A 22,812-nucleotide genomic window follows, 5' to 3' on the forward strand; every position below is an offset into this window, starting at 1 on the left:
GGATTCTCTCTTGATTTCAAGAAGTTTATTATTTGCTTGATCTCACCACATGTGTGTCCACTCTTGTTTATACATCTGCTTGATAATGGATTTATGGTCAATATAAGGAGTCCTGAAATTAGATGGTATCACATTTGTAGCACATTTAGCAGCTAAATCTGTCTGCTCGTTTCCTGGTATTCCAACGTGTCCAGGGATCCAACAAAATATTACTAGCTGTCCATGTCCGTGAAGTTCTAGTAGCTGTGCCCAAATTTTTTGTACCAGCGGATGACTAGGGAATAATTTACACTGTAGAGCATTAACAGCACTTAACGAGTCCGTATATATGATGGATTTGGTATACGAGTCTTCTTTGATATTCTCTAGGGCTAGAACAATACCGTAGAATTCTGAGGTATAAGTACTGCATTCAGACGGAAGCTGTCTAAAGATGGTGACATTTGGCAATACTACAGTGGTACCAACTTTATTACCAATTTTGGATCCATCTGTATATATCTGAATGGAAGTGCTAAACTCAGAGGAGTGGGTCATATGAATTTGCCTAATGTTGGAATCTGGAAGGTTATTCTTTCCCCATTGCTGAAAGTGTCTATCAATATGTATCAGGGGCATTTGCCATGGCTGGGTTTCCATGCTAGTATCCTGAAGTATGTTAGTGAAATTCAGGTCCCAGCTTGTGATAAGAGCTTGAAGTCTAATGCCAGATGATTTATTGAGCCGTGGTTTACTTTCATAAAATTTACTCCATTTGGGCATAAAGAGATATTGCCATATGGGATGATGTGGAAGATGATGTGCTGATTTTGGCTGCGTAATTTAGTAACAAAACTTGTCGTCGAAGATGTAGCGGTGGCTCATAGGCTTCGGTATATAGGCTTAAGATTGGTGAAGTACGAAAAGGCCCCAGTGCAACTCGTAGAGCACTATGATGTACGGGATCGAGCCATTTCAGTGCACTCGGTCTGGCCGAGTCATATGCAGGAGACCCATAGTCTAACCTAGATCTAATCAGCGAGCGATATAGCTGTAGCAACACGTAGCGATCTGCACCTCATGACATAGAAGAAATTACTCTGAGAAGATTTAGTTTTCTAAGACAACTTGTACAAATATGTTTTATATGTTCCAGGAAGTTTAATTTTTTATCAATTACACCAAGGAATCTAATACTAGGCTGGAAAGTAATACGATGAGAATCTAACTGTAGGTCTGGATCAGGATGTAAAGAACGTGTGTGACAGAAACGTACGGCAGTTGTTTTTGGTTTAGAAAGTCGATATCCATTGTTTTAATGGTACCTTATAGTTGTCTTTCAATTAGTTGCATATTTTGAGAGTGACATGAGATGGCAAGATCGTCAGCATATAGGTATGCGTCAACTGTATTAGGTATACACTTGGTTATGGCATCAATCCTAATGGCAAAGAGTGTGGCACTCAACACTGAACCTTGGGGAACTCCCTCTTCTTGTACATATGCTCAAGACAATGATGAATGGAATCGGATCTGAAACGATCTATTGCCTAGAAAGTTTTTAATGAATATCAGCAGATGACCCCGAAGTCCACATTTATGTAAGTCCTGAAGAATCCCATATCGCCAAGTTGTATCGAAGGCTTTCTCTATGTCAACGCATATCATGACTAGGTGCTCATTTCTGAGGAAAGCGTTCTGGATATTTGTTTCTGCTTTGATAATAAGATCAAGTGTAGATCTTCTTCTCCGGAAGCCATGCTGGTTTGGACTTAGAATGTTTTCCGTTTCTAGAAACCATGTCAGTCTAGCGTTAACTATTTTTTCCAATGTTTTTCCCAGACAACTGGTTAGAGAAATAGGGCGGTAGTTTCTGGGATCTGTGTGGTCTTTTCCTGGTTTTGGGAAAGCTAGCACATAAGAATGGCACCAGCTAACCAAGTGGTACAATACTCTAAGATTACTGCTACAAGATGAAAAACATTGCATTTTCCAGTATTAGTTTTTTTTTTTTTTTTTTTTTTTTTACACAATACAAGATACAAGTAATTCCATTTAATTAAATGCCAGCAAGGGTGTAATTCAGATCTACAAGTACAAATATGGCTAGGCATATTACTATTATTTAAGCTTTAACAATAACTATTCCAGGACAGAATTAAGTAACACTTATATTCTGATTTTCATCACCAAGTAACTTCGGCACAGAGCTTAATTAAATCAAAATCCAGTTAAAAATTATTCACATATGAAACTTAGCTATTGTTGGTTCTTAATCATCTGCAGCAAAACTGCAACAGTGGCTTACATAATCACCAAATGGGAATATCAAGGTTTGCTATGACCATCAGGTCCACCATCTCTCTCTCTCTCTCTCTCTCTCTCTCTCTCTCTCTCTCTCTCTCTCTCTCTCTCTCTCTCTCTCTCTCTCTCCTGCCAGCTGTTCTGAATGTTCACAGCTGGAAGGGGGAGAGAGAGGGGGGGAAGAGAGACAAGTGCACAAAACCTGTAAAATACATTGAAAAGCACTAACAAAATATACAAACAAACATGCTAAAGGATTTATTTTATTGTCTCCTTTTCCAATTATTTCTACAGTAAACAAAATAAGAGCATCACTTCTGTGTATAATTGACATTCATTATATTTAAAAATATATATATATATAAAATGTGTGGTTTGTAACATAAATAAAGTATCTGTGAAAATGGAAATGAAAAATAACCATGTTATTTTTCAAAGTGGCTGAACGAAGAGAAGTTTAAGGGATAGTAGAAACTGGAAGTGAAGTAGTGGTGAAAAAGTGAAAGAATTTGAAAAACCTAGTACAAAAATGAACTGGGACAAAAATATACAAAAAAAAATATACAATATACAAAAATAATTTTACACAAATAAATAAAAAATAATAAATAACAAAGAAATAAATACATAAATAACACTATATTCAGATATGGGAAGGCAATTTTAGCAATAGGTCGAATCAAGGGAGGGCAAATATGCAAAAACTGAATAAAGTAAATGAAAAGATGATACATAGCCAGGAATATGATATTTATGGCTATGTATCATCACTTGCTAAAATTGAGAAGATACAAAAATAATTAGTAAGCTGTAACAAAAAGGAATGTAGGTGGCATGCAAGTCAGTAGCTTATTCAGTTGTTTCCTGTCTTCTCAGTATATTCACCACAGTCAAAGAACTCAGATATTAATACATGGTTATGCATTAATATCTCTGAGTTCTATAATGTACATGGATAACAGTAAAAACATGTTTATTTTACATTAAAAATATGTATACATAGTCAAAAATATGTAGTAAAAATATGTATGTATTATGTATTATGTTCAAGAGCACTGTATATAAGTAAAAGCGAGGCCTAGTTCTCCCATCAGTCCTCACTCGGCAAACCTGATCGTGGAGGAATTTTAAACCAACACCCTTACTAACTACCCCTTCCCCATGTTTTTTTTTTTTTTTTTTGGTAGTTGTTGATGCATTGGCTTCTGTGGCCATAATGCACCTCCCAAGGTTTTTTTTTTTTTTTTGCAATACTTTGATCCAAGCCAGAGGCGGGATTCGAACCCGCAACCTTTGGGTTGCCAGCCAAGCACTTTACCCACCCGGCTAGCCAGGTCGACCCCTTCCCCATCACCCTCTGGCATAGATACAAGGAGCACATCCTTGCCATACTCCCTTGAGGCTCTGAGATGACATTTCTAACCTATCTTAACAGCAACTTGCCTTTTTTAAAATTCGCCATTGAAACCGAGAAGGACCAGGCCCTGCTGTTCTTAGATGTTTGGTTAAAGAGAGAGGATTCGCAGGTCACAACATCAGTCTATTGCAAACCCACATGTGCCGGATAATACACCAATTACCATTCCTTTCACACTGGTGCACATTACAGCATTACCAGTTCACTTATGAACAGGACTTCGACCCATTTCTCCAACGTAACAAGCATATATGAAGATATACATAGGGTCAAGTTTGACCTCACCAAATGCAACTACCCTGAACAGACACTCAATTACTGGGAATCATGCACATTATGGTTTCACAACACTGGTAACTGTTCACCTGACATCTGTCAACCTGATACTTCTGGTTTCGTAGGCATCGTGCGCATCCCATTTTACCCTACATTATCACAGGGCATATCCAGAATCCTTTGCAGCTACAAAATCTGCACTGTTGAAACGCCCGGAAAGAAACTGCAATCCATATACCCCGCCCTCTTAAAACACCAATTCAATCTCTGAAACAGAGTGGTATCATTTTTTACCATATACCTTTCCGGGACTGTGCTGCTAGCTTTGTCGGCAAAGCTATCTGTCGCCTGGAAGACCATCTTCGGGACCAGCACATCGCCATCACTAGAGCAGACTTTGCTCATTCAATGTTAGATGCACACTGTTGTAAGAAGGAACATGAAATTACACTCAACAAAGCTAAAATCATAAGCTGTTCACACCATTTCAAGATCCGCTGATGATTAGAATTGGCACACATCAGTGTCACCAGAACTACAATCAACAGGGACCATGGCACCTGCATATACCCTATCTTTGAGCCTCATATTCCACAAGCTTTGTAGTCGCCATCACTAGTCACCTAACAACCCTCTCCCTCCCCTCTCTAGACTGTTCTCCTCTCCCTCACCCTTTGCACCCCCCCATGACCTTGCATGCTTATGTACTTGAAGGTCAATCACACACATAAAAACCACCCTTTCCAGTGCTCAGTTAGTTGATAAATGCTACATTCAGTAGCCGAAAGCTATTATTGCTGTGTTTTTTGTTTGTGTTAAATTTATTATGCTATCTCTTGGTTGTCTGTGCCTCGTGTCAGTTTACATTTCATGTTTTGCTGTGTGTACTATCTCACTTAGTATTAAAGTTCTTTTCACTTGGTCAGTGCATGCAAGAAATTATATTATGTGAAAAAGGCCTCAGTTCTGCATACTGCAGTGCCTAACCTGTGAGTTGATCTGATTGAGGTGTTTTAAGGCTTTGACTGGATTTTACCTCTTGCTCAGACTACACACATGTGGGAGCATAAATTCATATTCAGGCAGGATGGTTGCAGAACAGATGTGTTGAAGTTTGTCATCAGCCAGCAGGTGGTTGTTTGTTGGAACAAACTTCCATCTGTTGTTGTGTAAGTGGACACTAAATAAGTTCAAGGAAGAACTAGACAGGTTGAAGGGATAGACAGGTAACATGAGAAAGGGTTTTTTTTTTTTGGTTTTTTTTGGCTGATGTTTATAAACTTGCTTTCCTGCATCATTTGCTGCTACTAATGCTATTGATAAATTTTAAGTCTTTATGTCCCTTCCTAAAATTTTATTACAAATAGAAATTAACATTGGTAAAAAAATTATGTATTAAGAAACAAGCAGTTTTTCCTGCACGTACACATAAACAAAACAAAAAAGAAAAAAAAATAAATAAAAATACAAATACTGAATTCCATAATTAATAATTTTCATTATAATTAGAAGTTGGTAGTGGCAAATGATGCAAAAAAGCAAGCATATACAACATAAACCAAAAGGGGAAAAAAAACTTTCTACATCATCTGTCCATCGCCTCTAATAACTTGACTACTTCTTCAGTGAATCTATCTATTCAAACTACTCATTTCCACAACAGATGGAAGTTTGTTCCAATAATCGAGTACCCACTGACTAAGGGCAATGTCTGCACATCTATTCCTGTAACCATCCTTCAACTTCAATTTATGCCCTCTCATGTGTTATTTGAGCAAGATGAATACACTAAATGTTAATGGAATGCTTCAATCCATTCAAATCCTTAAATAACTCAATTAGATCTTGCAAGTGCCTAGTTTCCAGACACTTCAAACTGCAGAAATGAAGCTTTTCTTGATAAGAGCACCCTAATGTTCCATTCACTAATCTCGTTGCCCTTCTATGCACCCATTCCAACAGATTCACATCCTTCCTACAATTAGATGCATTCAGACTTGTATGCAGTACTCTCAAGATGTGGCCCAAACACTGCCTTATACAATGGGATAATCACCTCCTTGTCCCTGCTGACAAAATTCCTGTACAACATTATCCATAGCAGTAACTTGATCCTAATGCCACACTGCTCCAATCTCAGCAGTCTTTAATACTGAACGGTATCAAAAGCTTTTCTGAAATCTATGTGATGTCAAATTATTTTTTGGATCCAATTCCTTCGTTACAGCATCACACTATCAAATCAGAGTAGTCAGACAAATCCACGCAATGACTTCAGTATTTTCCCTTGAACAGAAGTCAGTTACAAGTCTGTAATTACTCACTTTACCCTTTGTTTCCCCACTGTGAACTGGAGATAAATTGCACATTGTCAGTCCATAGAACCTTTCCTGAACCCAACAATGCACTCATAATTATGACTAAAGGATTGTTTACCTCTTTTGCTGTCTCCCTTAATATAATTGGATAGATCCCATCCATCACAGGTGCCTTATTTACATTTATCTTCAACAATTTCTCTTCCACTTTAATCTCAGTTATCACAAAATCATTCAGCTCACTATTAGAATTTGATACACTTCTGGCATCCTCATCTCAAAAAAACTGCTCATGTGAATGCAAATGCAAAATATGTCCTCAGCTTGTCAGCCAAACAAGTAGGATCCATTCCTTCCTTCTAGTGTGTACCTAAGTCTATGCTTCTTTTCTTTGCCAGAGACTTCTCATAATCTGCCTTAGCTTGCCTAACCTTCTTTGTGACTTGATTACAGACTTCTTTATATCTACTGTAGGCTTCACATGATTATTTACATGCATGTACTTTTCCTCTCTGCCAAAAGTTTCATCAGCTCATCTGACATTCAAGGCTTAGCCTTGAAAACAGCATCTCTGAGTTGGTATAAAATGTCTAGTAGTATCTACAGTTATGTTCCTGAATCTTTCTCATTTAGAATTTCCTGATGATGGAAATTCTAAATGGGAAAGACTCCCTTCCCTGAGCCCTTGGCAGTAGTTACATCTTTAAATAAGTTTCACATAAATATACTGTGTTCACTGCAATCTAGTGGTTCTTTTATCTGCTGATCCTTAATGCATAAAGAATCACTGCTGATAATCAGAACATGAGTATTGCTTTATTTTATGGTCTCTCTAACATGGTGTGTAGAAAATAGTTATCCAATGGCTAATAAGCGAGTGACCAATTCATAAATTCCAATCAATACCTGGTAAGTTAAAATTTCCCATTATAGGACATTCTGATTTATTGGCCCTCTTTATAGTTGTTCGTTTATTCATTTAAAATTACTTACCGAAATTATTTCAAATGCGCGAGTACGCAATTGAAATAATTTCGGTAAGTAATTTTGAGTTCAAAAAAAAGGAAAACTTGAGATATAACAAAGAGCAGGGTTTTTTTTTGTGTGTTTTTTTTAATTTTGAAGAGTTAAAATCACAAATTATGGTCGCTATGATATATCAATATATAAAATTGTGAAACAAATTTATCAAAGATCAGATTACACAGAAATGCAATTTATTTTAATGAAATCAAAAATATTCAAAATTAAACCAAGAGCAAAAGTAAAAATCAACAAGGGTTATTCATTTCAAACAGGGAAAAATAAAAAACTCAACAGGTCTTTAAAAAATCCCTCTCATTTATGAAACTGCCGATACCGCTATTTAATTTGCTGATTAAATTTAAGACTGTGTAGTCTAAACGTAGCAGAGTAAACAGTGTAAAGGTAGTATCCGGTATGTATCAAATATAAAAAAAGCAGTTTCCGAATTATTGCTGTATTTATCATTCCGAAATCATCAATGTGAAAGGAGGAAGAAAAAAAAAAATCCTACTGTTGCGTGCAATACAAGATTACAATACAATTCAATTACAATCCTGCTTATGAAAAAGCTTTTGTGAAACAATATTATTTCAATTAGACGGTACAAATATGTGAATCATATAGTACAGCTACCCACTGCCATACCCAAATTAAAATTCTACTGCAACACTAGTTTTTATACCACAAATTTTTAACACAACTTTTTGTGGTGTTCATATTCGAATCATACCTCTTGAGTTCGACGCCAACCTTGCATTGAAGATGCGCCATAGTACAGTCGATCAGTACTTTCATCAACTGAAACTTTGTCTGTGACAGGTTCTGACAGATAGGCACCCATTAAGATAGATCGTCTGCTATTATTAATGTGGAATGCGTATATAAAAATACTTTCAATTTGTAACTAATTTAGTTTTCTTTAATTTAAAATAACAAAATGCATCTGAACTAAAACCAATTCATACACATGTGAGAAGCCTAATTAAGCCTAACAAAAATTCAGCGCTCTCCATGTGCAAAAGCAGCAACCCACCAATAGCAGCAAAAAGCCTAGTACGCATGTGCAATGAATATCAGTAAAAAAAAAAAACACCCAACAGCAAATTTTCTAAATAAATTTAGGTAACCACGCACAGTACGTTGCCAAAAGATTAAAAATTTTCAAGTCTCCGAAAACAGTACGCCTTTTCTCTTTCTGTCTCTTTTTCTTTGCATTAGTTCAAATGTTGGCTGGACAGAGTTGTTTGGTTTTTTTTTTTTTGGTTTTTTTTTGACTCCGCAGTGTACGATTTAGTCAGTCTTGGGCAAGTACAGAACGGCTTTGGCGAAAATCGTATGTCATTTAGCAAAACTAGTAAGCCAACCATAGAATACAAATAAATTTTACAGACAGATCTCATGGCCTTAAATTGCATGGGTGCAAAGTCTAAACATCCAGTAACTCAATGCACCAGTCCAAATTATGTATCCAAAAAAATTATGTGCCAAAAATTGTTTTTCGATAAGGGAGTCACTTGATAAGCTTCTGGAATGCAATACTCTTTCAGACAGCACTGGCCCAAGCAACAGCAAACTGATTTTGAAAGGGAATATCTCATTGTTTCAATCCATTCAAATTGAAAATAAAAGGAAAGAACTATTAATAGAGGGACATGGAAGATTTAAATACACTAGTACTGTTTCAATTTTCTGGGGAAAAAAGAAAAAAGTGATGTAATTTTATGTGGAAGAGTCAACTTTCGACTTTTCGTTAAGTTGAAAAGCAATCGAAAGGTGTCAATAAAAATCTTGGTGGGGGAGGAGAGGCGTTAGTTCCCTCTGAAATTTCGCTCTATCTGATTACTTACACATAGAAATTAAGGTATTTTTTATTTTCATGGAAGCCTTTTCTGTTAAGGCAAATCTTACAAAATAAACAAACGTTCTTAGAATAGCCTCACTGTGATAATCTCGCGGGTAACACGCGGTTATAACGCTGGGGTCAAATCCATGTGGGAGTGAACTGCATTTCGCATTAGTAGAAGCATATGATGCAAGAAAGCAAGCTTATGCAGCATCAGCCAAAAAAAAAAAAAAAAACCCACTCCCATTTCACTCCTCCGTTCGTTCCAAATAGCCTTAAATTTATTTAGGCTGTCAACTTCCTCAACAAAAGATGGAAGTCTGTTCCACCAATCAACTACCCGCTGGTAAATACCTTCATGATAGAAGAAATAAATTATTATGGGCTTTTTCACGTCGTGAATGAGTTACTCGTTATCGGACTGAGGTTTAATTGTGCCTCGCAATATAAACTATTATTTTTCATCCAAGAAACATGACAAAGTGATCTTACAACACCTGCCGTTCATATATACTTTAATTCCCCCTAACCTTAATAGCTTTGGCACAAAAGGAAGAAAGAAAACTTTACTAACTGAAAAGAAGGACGGTAACTACTTAAACGAGAACGCAAATTTCAAGGACAGGAAGTTTTTAATATTTCGTGTCAATAAATGAATTGTGTCCAATTTTATGATATTCGCAATGAAAAACCATGATTTCAAGGCGGCGAGTGGTGGAACCACCTTACTACTACTGGAAGGCATATATATAATTTCGTTTCAAACGGAAAGTCAGGTTTAAAATGAATTTCTAGATTTCCAAATCTCAATCTCGGAAATGTCACATCCCATGCCTACGCAGACGACCTCATTCTGATGCTGGCCGAGGACAGCAGAGCAAATTTGGAAAATACAGCAAACCGGGCGCTTGCTACCCTACAACAATGGGCTAATAGAAACAACCTAGCAATATGTTCAGCAAAAACAAGCTCGATCCTACTCAGGGATGACCCTGGATGTCAGGAGACTTCCCCAAATCAAAGTAAATGGGACCACTATCAAGCTCACAACAGAAATGAAGCACCTCGGTGTCATTCTAGACAGAAATTTATCCTTCATCCCCCATATAAACTACCTCCGGAACAAAATTAGAAATTTCTTTGCAAGAATCACCCGTAAGGACTGGGGTCTGAGGAAAAAGACTCTCGCCCTCTTCCGCAAAACTGTCTTTCTGCCAGTCATCCTGTATACATCGGGAGTCTGGTATAAAAAAGCGACAACCGCAACAAACAGAAGAAAGTTGAAACTGTACAGAGATACAGCCTGCTCATGATCTCCCGAGCCTGCAACACGGTCAGCACTCATGCACTCCAGGTCCTTATGGGAGCCCTTCCCCTGGACCTCGAGATAGTTCGCTGTGGCCTTCTCTACAACCTTTCCAAAGGCAAACCTGCTACCTGTCAAGATTTCACGCTAGAATTAACCAATGACCCCAAAATAGAGAAGAGGAAACTCACCTTATATCTTCAACAAATCTGGCAAACACGCTGGGAGAATTCATCAAAAGGACAAATTACACGGAAATTCTTGCCAATAATGCAAGCCGACTACCCGGAATATCCGCACTGGTTTTCCCCAGGACTACTGGTTACGTACCTGCTTACTGGTCACGGCGCCATCAGACATAAACTATCAAACTTTGGACTCAGTGACACCCCCCCCCCTTATGCTATTGTGGAATGATAGAAACATGGGAGCAGGCAAATCGACCTGAGAACACGCGCAATTTACAGAAACAATATACATGGGAAGTTGGATTAACATTCTGGGTGACACTTTTTTTTTTACTTTTTTTTTTTCGTTAGTTGTTGGCGCATCGGCTTCTGTAGTCATAATGCACCTCCCAAGGTTTTTGTACTATTCTGATCCAAGCACGAGGCGGGATTCGAAAACGCGACCTTTGGGTTGCCAGGCAGGCACTTTACCCACCCGGCTAGCCCGGTCGGCTGGGTGACACTAATCAACAGCTGTTCAGTTGTATGACAGATAGATAGAAAGGTCTCAATAATACATCTGTAAGGTATGATATGTTGACCAGATGTCCAGATTTTAAAGGGACTGTTGCTTTTTTGAATTAGTTGTCCTAAAACGCCGAACGGAGAGCACAAAAAAAAAAAAATTTCATGTTTTTCATATTTAAGCTACATGTGCCCTTCGTAAGTGAAACTTTTTTTCATAAATTTATTCCATATGGGTCAAGCTGATTGCACAAAATAAAAAATTATACGACTAATATTTCAGTCAAATGTATTTAAAAAAAACAATCCTGACAGACATGATTTTGTAAACACAATAGCAACGTGATTAAAATCACACCCATTTATGATTATGGTCACCAGACATCTGGAAAAATAGATAATAAGTCATCCTTTTTTTTCTCATTTCCTCTGTTTTTCAATCATTTTAAATAAACATAATTTGTCTGGCTTTTCACTACTTCGACACTGTCTGTAAATTTTTTATGGCCCAGCTATATGCATCAACATGCGATCTTCACTGTGAAATTTCTATGAGAGGGACCGTGACACTTAAGATGATCTTTATTCACTATTTTGCGTTTTATACTCAGAGAAAGAAGTCAGGATTTCCTACACAAAGGCCCGACTTAAATTAGAGAAATAAAGTTGCAAATGTTCTGAAAGTTTCTGATCTGCTTTGGAAATTCGATCTCAAGAAACTTTGCTAATGTGATCTCTATAAGAATAAAAATACGTACATGTATACTAGCATGTAAACCAATGGCAGGAGTACAGTAAATAAATTTGATAATTTGAAGTGCTGATCAAGATATCGAAGGCAGATATTGTTGAGATATCAGAGACATGGTGTCACGCTGATATAAGCAGTAAAGAATTGGAATTTGGGGAGAACAATGTGTACATGAAGGATTGACAGGATAGGAAGAGAGGAAGAGTTCTGCTGTTATTATCAAGGCTGTTAGTTAAGAAACACGACATGTAAGGAAGTGTATCCAGTTTACATGGGTGGACGCAATTTTGAGTCATATTCGCGTGACGACATAACCACTGGAAAACCAAAATTCAGAGAAGGAGTGTGTTATAGGGCTAATGACTCTGATAAGTACAACGAACAACTGTACAAAGAAATACAGTGTGCCAGTAAATCAAATTGTCTAATAATGGGAGATTTTAACTTCCCAGATATTCACTGGTACTTGTGGGTTGCTCACTCGCACACTACCAAAATTTTGTAGATTTATTTGATGATTATTTTCGACCCAACACGTCAGAAAGACAACCAGAGAGGGAGAGAGAGAGAGTAACACTCCTGATCTGGTTATTATCGATGATTATTCATGCGTTAAGAATTTGCAGATAACGGAAACACTCGGTGGTAATGATCAGACTGTACGGATGTGGGTTTACATAAAGATGAAACTACCATCAGGTAAAGGAAAGGGTTTTTGCTTTCTTAAAGGTGAGTACAGGGATCTCAGACAGTTTTAAGTTGTATACATTGGGACCAACAGACGCTGTTACCAGCAGCAATTTCTAAATGGGAAGCAATCTTGGAAGCTACTAGACTCTTCGAACCAACAAACAATTACTGTTCAAGTAAAAAAAATAATAATTGGCCTAATTGGATATCAGATGAACTAAACAGACTCGTGGCAAAGAAGAAAAATGCATGGAATACATATAAATTACCATGCGACACAGAAGCCTGTTATAGTTATAAGCTAGTGTCACATCTGATGAGTGTGGGCTTGTGACACCCAGGGTCCCGAGCTGGATATCATCACTCTTCTCTTTCTTGGTGATTCCTTTCTACTTCCCTTTCTCTCTCAGGGTAACTCGGGAATTTTTTTGGCTGGTACAGCATAAGCTTCAGGCTTCCTTGCACCATATGGCTAATAATAATAATAGTAGAAAGTCAATCCGATAGTGACAAACTTCCTAGGAGAAACGATGGCGAAATGGGGTACAGCCATTAAGGTCGAAAACACCACAACCAGACCAATCCCCATCAGGAGAAGAATCTTTCAGGGAGATGCCCTGAGACCATTGTGGGTCTGTCTAGCACTTAACCTGCTATCTACAAGGCTCAACAGTAGCAAGTACGGATATAACCTCAAAGAAGGAAGGAAGACCCTGTACACCCTCACCCACCTTATGTACATGGATGAAATCAAGCTCTACGCGGGAACCGAAAAGCACCTTCAGCAACTACTCCAGATCACCGAAGAATTCAGCAATGATATTAGGATGGAATTTAATCTTGACAAAGGCAAGACCCACGGATTGCGTCAGGGAAAATTAGTCAACCGAAGCTACCAGCTGCAGAGTGGTAAATAGATCGAACCCATGGCAGAGGGAGAGGCCTACAAATACTTGGAGATGATGCAGGCTCAGCAATTACAGCACAATGAAATTAAGTCCTGCTTAACCGGAAAATACCATTAGAGACTCAGAAGCGTGCTGAAAGCAAAGCTGAACGGAGGGAACACAGTTAAAGCCATAAACAGCTATGCAGTCCCAGTCCTAACATACTCCTTCACGATCATAGACTGGACTAACGCCGAGCTGGCGAATATCATGAGAAAGACAAGGACAATGATGACCAAGAGCCCCAACACCACCCGAAATCAGCCATGGAGAGACTAACAATTGCCCGGGAAGAAGGAGGAAGGGCCTGATAGACCTCATTGAGCAACAGAAGACAACGATCGTTAACCTGAAGGATTACTTCCAGAAACACACAGCTGCACTCCACCAGGCCATAAGGAAGTTAGACAAGCGGTATACCCAACACAACCTAAGCGAGGAGTCCCCCCCCCAATAACCAGGTGGCACCAACGAAACGAGAAAGATGGGCAGAGAAGACACTCCATGGCAGACACTACAATGATCTCCATCAGGATCACATAGATAAAATTTGTTCCAATGCGAGCGAGGCGCTCTTCCTCGAGAATGAAGGATTCATGCTCGCCATCTAAGATAATCACCATCCCAGGTAATCAACACCAGTAACTAAAGAAAATATATCGCCAAGGAGCCCGGAACGTCAGATGACACATGTCGACGATACCACCTGGCCTCAGAAACGTCCAACACATCACCGCGGGATGCAATGTGATCACCCAGACTGAGTGCATTCATAGACACGACCAGGTAGCCATGATCATCAGAAGTCAGTAAGGAAATACCAGTTGGTCGAAGAAAGTGTACTGTACTACAAGTACGAACCCTTGGCAGTACTAGAGACCGCAACCAACAAGCTGTACTGGGACCGCGCCATAATAACGGATAGGACAATCCCGCACAACAGACCGGACGTAACACTTCTAGACAAGAAGGGAAAGGCTACATATCTCATTGATATAGCAGTACCCAACACTGGCAACCTGCATAAAACCAATGGGGAAAAAAATCAGGAAGTACACGAACATAAGACAGGGGACAAAGAGATGTGGCATATGCAACAAGTCATCGTGTCAACCACAAGTAGGGTTCCAAAGACCATAATAACAGCTTAGCAGCAATAGGTCTCCCAGAGAATACCTACAAGGAACTTCAGAAAGTCGCAGTCTTGAACACCCGTAGGATAGTCAGAGAGTTCCTCGACCAAAAGTAACATCAGACAATCACCCAAACGTAACATCACCCTGTGTACTTGATAGCAATAGTCGTCACGAGGTGGAAGCCCCAATCAGGGAGAAATAATATAAGAGCAATAATAATAATAATAGTCTGTAATCAAATAACAAAGGAAGTTGCACCAGCAAAGGCAAATTACGAGAAATATTTGGCAAACAATGCTAAGAAAAACAGTAAGGACTTCTTCAGTTACTGTATATAAACTCTTGAAGAATGAAGATGAATCACGTTGGTCTAATTGATATCGATGGCTGAACTGTTGATGATCCTGCTCAGACAGCTGATAATCTGAATTAGTATTTTGCATCTATATTGACACACGAGGAATTATTAAGGGAGGAAAATGCCAGACGTTTATCAAAATGTAACAGGGTGCTTAATGCTTTTGTTATAACTGAGAGCAAAGTGGAGCAGAAATTGTTGAAGTTAGACACAAGAAATGCACTTGGGGTGAATGGCGTCTATCCAGATATATTAAAGGGGCAGTAAAGGAAGTAGGCAAATGCTTAGCCATAATTATGAGAGCATCCTTGGACTCGGGGGAAGTACCCATGGACTGGAGAAGTGTAAATATATCCCCAATTCATTAAGGAGGATCTAAGGGTGACACAATTAATACAGTCTACTTAGTTTAACTCCTGTTACGGGGTAAATCATTGAGTCACTAGTTAAAGATGTATTGCAGTACACAAGACTGCAGTTATAATTCAGACACAGCATGTGTTTATTAGGGGAAAGTATTATCTGTCAAATTTGATTGGATACTATGATTTTGTGACAAAAGAACTGGATGAAAAATTAAATTTCATGTAATATACTTTTATTTCAAGAAATCTTTTCAGACTGTTGCACGTCGAAGCCTACGGTACGAATTGGGGCAGTAGTAGTAGTAGTGACATGTGATGCAAGAAAGCAAGTATATGAGCTTATGCAGCATCAGCCAAAAAAAAAAAAAAAAAAAAAATCACACCATTCCCTCCAAATACCTGTCCAGTTCCTCCTTAAATTTATTTAACCTATCAACTTCCACAACGACAGATGGAAGTCTGTTCCAGCAATTAACCACCTGCTGGCTAAAGGAAAATTTCTGCACATCTATTCTATCTCTGTGTTTCCTTAATTCGAATGTATGCCCCCTTAGGTTCGTAATCAGAAAAAGTGGAAGGATCCCATCAGAATTCAGCTTGCTCACACCATTCAACCCAGTATAATATTAAGGATAAGTTGGTACAATGGATAAAATGAGGTTTAGTGGGAGAAGGCACAGAGTGGTTATTATTGGACATTGCTCTTCATGGACTAATGTTATTAGTGGAGTTTCCCAGTGTTCGGTGTTGGGCCCATTGTTGTTTTCGATATTTATCAATTATATTGATGAAGTTATATCAGGCTTAATGTCGAAGTTTCCAGATGATACAAAGGTTGTCAGGGTTGTTCATGACAGTAATGGAAGTGTGCTACTGCAGCAGGATGTAGATAATTTGGGCCAATTCGCTGGGAAGTGGCAACTGAAGTTTAGAATTGATAGGGTGATAGAAAACGAAAGAGACCTGGCAGTAATTGTGCAGTCCGATCTGAAATTTTCTGACCAGTGCAGACAGGTTGCCATAGCCGGTCATGGGGTATTGTCAATGATATACAGGAATATTGCTAGAAGGTAAAAGGAGGTGATTATCCTTTGTATAAGGCAATGGTCAGGCAATGCCTTGAGTACAGCGTACAGTTTTAGGAAGGATGCAAAGTTACTTGAGCGAGTACAGGGAAGGGCAGCAAGATTGGTGATTGGTGAACTAAAGGGTATTCTTACTAAGAAAGACTTAAATTCTGAAAATTTCAATGTCTGCAGACTAAGCACCTGTGAGGTGACCTGATTGAGGTGTAAAAGGCCTTGAATGTGTTGAGCTAGCTCAAGTCTGATTGGATTCTTCTTCTTGCTCAGATTAGGAACCTGAGAGTTCATAAATTCAAATTGAGGAAAGATAGTTATAGAATAGATGTGCGAAAATTTGTCAACAGGCAGCGGGTAATTGATTGGTGGAACACACTTCCATCAATCGTTGTGGAAGTTGATATCTTAAATAAATTCGAGGGGGAAATGGATATACGTTTAGAGGGAATGGATGTGTAAAATGTTTTTTTTTTATTATTATTTTTGGGACTGATGCTGCGGGAGCTTGCTTTCTTGCATCACAGGCTTCAATTACTAATAATACTGCTACTACTACTACTGCCGATACTACTACTACTACTATTTTGTTCTCAAATACAAATTACTGTCGTTTTGTCATTCTCAAGACGGTTATTATTTCTAACTTGTCTTTAGAACGGAATCCCACCGGAAATCTGAAATGTTGATATTAATTGCAATTTCGTTCAGTTAACTGAGCGTGTATTTGAATAGGAAAATCCTCTTTTTCACCCTTTGCAACAAATGGTTTTATGATATTCTCGGTTTAACAGGTTAATTGTTTACTGATCCATCTGCTTTAGTGTCTCACTGGTTATTGACGGGTTAAATGATTTAATTTGGAAATATACGTGCAGTCAGTGTTTCTGCCTTCAAAAATACAAATACCACAGATGATCATCGGGTCATTCACGAGATTCAAATGTGGACTTTTTCCCACACGGTGAGAAAGAACGATTATTTTGAGGAAGTAGCAAGAGACCAAATCAGATCATTACGGTTAAATTAGAACTTCATTTTACTCATCACCATATCCTATACATTTGGCACCATCTATGAGTAAAATGAAATCCTAACTTTTAACCGTAATAGGCTTTCCCTTACTCTCGGAGAGACATCAAATATCAAGATCTCATAAATGTGGTTCTGAGAATGAAGCAGATAACTACACACTAGTCCCGTGGTGGCGAACCTATGACACGTGGGTCAGATACTGACCCACGAAGGCTTTGTAAGTAACCCACGTGCACGCGTTTATTGTAATATTGGCCTACTTTTTTAAATTATAACAGTGAGAAAAGATAATCGAAAATATTAAACTATTATAAAATATAAATATGTAATGTCAGATTTATATAAAAAAAATAAATAAAAATAAAATATATAAATAAAAAATAACAAAAAATCCAAGTGGAATGTGGACATTGCGCATCGGCAAACAGTGTTCTATTGTATTAAACCACGCGTGTGGGTGACTCATTAAATTGTGACATAAACTTGGCACGATTTGTCGTTGCATTGAAGAACGGGGATGTATCGGGCTAGTACCAAAGTTACCAGCTCGCACTCTCGCAGTATTGGACTAAGAGGCAGACTTGACGTACGCGTCTAGAAGCGTTAATAATAAATTGATTATAACTTAATTTTTCTATTGTCAAATTTTCTCATCTACATAACCGACGTAAGTATATTAAGTGGGCCTACGTTTATAAAAGTTCATCTAAAATTATTGCATCCTACATATATAATATATGTGTAAGTTATAAAAATATATATATTATATATATTTTTTGCAGGCGTAGCCCTGAAACTATGTCAGCGGTTAAAAGAATGAAAACTAACGGTACAAGCTCCAGACCATATCAAACAGAATGGTTTGATAAATATGGTGTGATTGAAAAGAATAAAACAACTCTGTGTGTTATTTATAACGAAAAAGTCACCTCTCGTACATTCAATGTAAAAAGACATTTTGAAAAGTTGCATTCAAATCTTGGCTTCTCAACAGACGAAGAAAGGAGAGAATATTTTTTACAAAAGAAAAAACAGAATGATTCACAAACAAGTGTTTTAAAAACTTTTTTGACTCCGAAAAATAACATTACAGCTGCTAGGTTTCAAGTAGCCCATTGCATTGCTCGCCATGGAAAACCTCTTTCAGAAGGAGAGTTTGTAAAACAAGCATTTTTAGAATGTAGTGCTACTCTGTTTTCAGATTTTAAAGAAAAAGAATTGATTATAAAGCGTATAAATGAGTTACCAATAAGTCGCAATACTATTAAAGATCGAGTAATAGAATTAGAAAGAAATATTTCTTCTCAAATACATAACGCCTTAAAGTCTGTAGAAATGTATTCGATTGCTTTAGATGAGAGTACTGATGTAAATGGTTATGCACAACTAGCAGTTTTTGCTTGACATAGTGCAGGCAATATAATGAAAGAAGAGTTAATAAAACTAATAACATTGAAAGGAAGGTGTACCGGTCTTGATATTTTTAAAGAATTTGATAATGCATTTAAAAAAATGGAAATTGACGTACAAAAAATTGTTTCTGTAACAACAGATGGTGCTCCCAATATGGTGGGAAAAAAACATTGGTTTTATTCAGCAGCTTAAGCAAAATATTAGACATTCTCTGATAGAATTTCATTGTATAATACACCAGCAAGTTCTATGTGCGAAGCAAGGTTTAAAAATATTTTCTAATGTAATGCCAGTTGTAATTAAAGTTATTAACTTTATAAATGCAAGAGGTCTTAATAAGCGAGAATTTGCACAATTATTAGAGGAAATTGAGTGCCAATATTCTGTGATTTTGACATACAACAATGTTCGATGGCTCAGTTGCGGCCAAGTTCTTAATCGCTTTGTCATTTTATTAGACGAAATAAAGCTCTTTTTGAATGAAAAAAAAAACAATAGTTATGATGAATTTTCAAATATAGATTGGCTAAATGATTTAATGTTCTTATGTGATATCACTCAGCATTTCAATGAACTGAATAAAAAACTTCAGGGACATGGACAAATTGCATTAATGATGTTTGAAAATATCAAAATATTTATGAAAAAACTTGACATCTTTACTAAAGATTTGGAAATGAGCACCATGAAATATTTTCCTCAATTACAAAAACATTTTCAAAACACTAAAGATTTTGAAAATATTCTTGACATTCAAGAAAATGCAATTAAAAAATATTTAACCATTTTGCAAGAAATAAAACAAGCTTTCCATGAGAGATATAATCAATTTAAAAGTTTGGAAAATACATTTCGCTTTATTTTATGCCCACATAAAGCAGAGTACGATACAATGCAGCTAAACGATTTTATGTGGCTAGGTATCACTAACTTAGAAATGGAATTAATTGAATTCCAAAGCAGCATAGTGTGGAAAAATAAATTTGAAAACTTGATTTTCGAAACAGAAGAAAAAATTTCAGAAAGTAATGCAGATAGGCCTAATGAAGATCCCACACTAAAAGTTGAAAATATTATATTAAATGCATGGTATTCTTTACCAAACAATTTTACATGGATGAGGAAACTGGCTAATGCTCTTCTCACAATGTTCGGGTCCACATATTCATGTGAAAAATTGTTTTCCTCAATGAATTTTGTTAAATCTTCCAACAGGAATAAACTTGGAAATGAATTGACTGCAAAATGTATTAAAGTAATGAACACGAAGTATGTACCTAATATTAAGAAACTGTCTGAAAGTAAGCAACAACAAATTTCGCATTAAATATACTTTTATCAACTTTATTACACATACTGTATCTATAATTATGTTAATTATTAATGAAGAATATTTCAAAATAAAAGCGTTTTCTTTTATTCCTTGCTCATTCAAATACTTTGTGCAGAGGCAATACTGGTCATGATGTCACCTGGTGCGGTACAAGGTATCAAATCAAGCTTCGATATTTACTTTTTTTTTAGCTCTTCACTTGCAAAAGTTAAAGTTATAAATCAAAAAGGAAACTAAAACCTTTTTTTGGATTATTTCAAAAGTGAGAACCAAAAAGATTCAACTGTCAACTTTATCTCTTAACAAAATGTTTGATGTTTCCAAATAATTGGCACCCTTTTTACCCCCCCCCCCCTTTCTAATTGAGGCCACTAACTTATGACTCACGGGCTAGTATTTAAAAAAGAAATAAAAATAATTGACACACTCTTCAAAAAGGTTCGCCCTCACTGCACTAGTCAATCAGATTTTGGTAGCAAGAAAATATTCATGCGTTCATCAGGAATGAAGTACAACACCCTTTCTCAAATTTTAGCCCTTACAACTCTCCAAATTTGAATATAGATCCAAAGCTCTCCCAGACCCAATAATAATAATAATAATTTTAGTTCGGAATTGATAACATTACGTAAACAATGTTTAACAAAATCGAACACTATTTTTACCAAATGCGAGATTGCTGTAAATTAGCATTAGCATTAGTAGAGGCATATAATGCAAGAAAGGAAGCTCAAACGAAATCATCAAAAATGCAACCCTTCTCATTTCACCCATCCATTCCCTCCAAAAAAAACAAAAATCATATTAGGGACACCTGTAAATGATTACATCTACCCATATTTATTTTGTCTATTTTCTGGACGAAAAAACCCCAGTTTCTAGGGGGGAAAACCTCGCTATCTACGCCTGAGAGCGACTAACTCAGCCACGGAGTGAAAAAAGCCCACTAAACTTCCTTGCGCGATCCACGGGATTTCATTCCTTCCAAAACTTTGTCCACGTCTTCCTTGAATTTATTTAAGCTATCAGCTTCCAAAACACAGATCGATGTTCGTTTGTTCCAGCAATCAACTAACCGCTGGCTAAAGGCAAATTTCCGCACATCTATTCGATAACTATCTTTCCTCAATTTCACTTTATACTACGTCAGGTTTTTTATCTGAGCAAGAGGCAGAATCCCATCAGCATTGAGCCTGTTCAAACCATTCAAGGCTTAAACATTACAATCACATCACCTCGTAGGTAACTGCAATTTGCAGCACTTAAGAATTTCTTCGTAAGACTATCCCTTTGTTCCCCTCATCAGTCTTGTTGCCCTTCTCTTTACTCCTTTTCCCAACTCTACATCCTTCCTAAAATCACGCTTCCAGATCTGTACGCAGAGCTCAAGGTGTGGCCTGACCATTACGTTATACAAGAGGATAATCACCTACTTATTGCTGCTAGTAAAATTCCTGTGCATAATTAATAAAACCCCGGGATCTGCTCATGCAGCCTGTCTGTACTGCTCAAATCTGTCTGCACAATTACCCCAAGTTTTTTTTTATTCTCCACTACCCTAAGATCAATACCACAAAGTTGATACGTTCCTGTGGGGTTACTACAACCCATATGCAGTGCTTTGCATTTGTCAATGTTAAGCTACAGTTGCCCCCTTCTCAGCTCATCAGCCTGCCCAAATTTTCTAGATTCTGTTGCAGTAGAAGACTTCCATTTCTGTCATTCGCAACCCTGCCGACTTTGTATCATGTGCAAATATTGACATTAACCATGATATACCTTCATCAATATCATTGATCAATATACAAAACAACCATTTACTACTCTAATTTGTATAGTAGTCTTCCTATCAAATTTTTCCGACAAGACTTCAGCTTTACAAACCCATACTGTGTATGATCAATAACTGCAGTCTTGTCTCAATGATTCCGCAATGCTTTTTTACCAAGAATTCCATTATTTTCCACGGGACAGAAGTTAAACATACAGGTCTGTAATTGGTCGTAGTAGTGGCATGTGATGCAAGAAAGCATGTGTATGAGCTTATGCAGCATCAGCCAAAAAAAAAAATCGCACCATTCCCTCCAAATGCTTGTCTAGTTCCTCCTTAAATTTATTTAACCTATCAACTTCCACAACGACAGATGGAAGTTTGTTCCAGCAATTAACCACCCGCTGGCTAAACGCAAATTTTTGCACATCTATTCTACAACTGTGTTTTCTTAATTTGAAATTATGCCCCCTTAGGTTCGTAATCTGAACAAGTGGAAGGATCCCATCAGAATTCAGCGTGCTCAAACCATTCAACGCCTTATACACCTCAATCAGACCACCGCGCAGGTGCCTAGTCTCCAGTCACTGCAATTTGCAGAACTTAAGCCACTCTTGGTAAGAGGATCCCTTCAATCCCCTCACCAATCTTGTCGCCCTTCTCTGTACACGCTCAAGCAAATCTACATCCTTCCTAAAATGAGGCCTCCAGACCTGTACGCAGTACTCAAGGCTTGGCCTGACCATTGCCTTATACAGAGGGATAATCACCTC

The 22,812-nt window shown here is 37.5% G+C and overlaps 1 protein-coding gene across 2 annotated transcripts in view; it reads right to left on the bottom strand.

Moving 5' to 3' along the window:
- Nucleotides 1-8,324, bottom strand: part of LOC150087472 (putative protein phosphatase CG10417) — a 143,286-nt gene extending 134,962 nt beyond the window's left edge. Inside the window, exon 1 of one of the 2 annotated variants that reach the window (XM_090371205.1) lies at nucleotides 8,051-8,324. In XM_090371205.1, coding sequence (XP_090227331.1) covers nucleotides 8,051-8,161 — 111 coding nt within the window. In that variant the 5' untranslated portion in view covers nucleotides 8,162-8,324. The remainder of the gene's footprint in view (nucleotides 1-8,050) is intronic. The other variant, XM_090371204.1, reaches the window with a different exon arrangement.
- Between the last annotated feature and the right edge of the window lie 14,488 nt (nucleotides 8,325-22,812).

This window comes from Mastigoproctus giganteus, chromosome 4 (genome assembly GCF_048544385.1).
Source record: "Mastigoproctus giganteus isolate SK-2022 chromosome 4, ASM4854438v1, whole genome shotgun sequence".
Lineage (NCBI taxonomy): Eukaryota > Metazoa > Arthropoda > Arachnida > Uropygi > Thelyphonidae > Mastigoproctus > Mastigoproctus giganteus.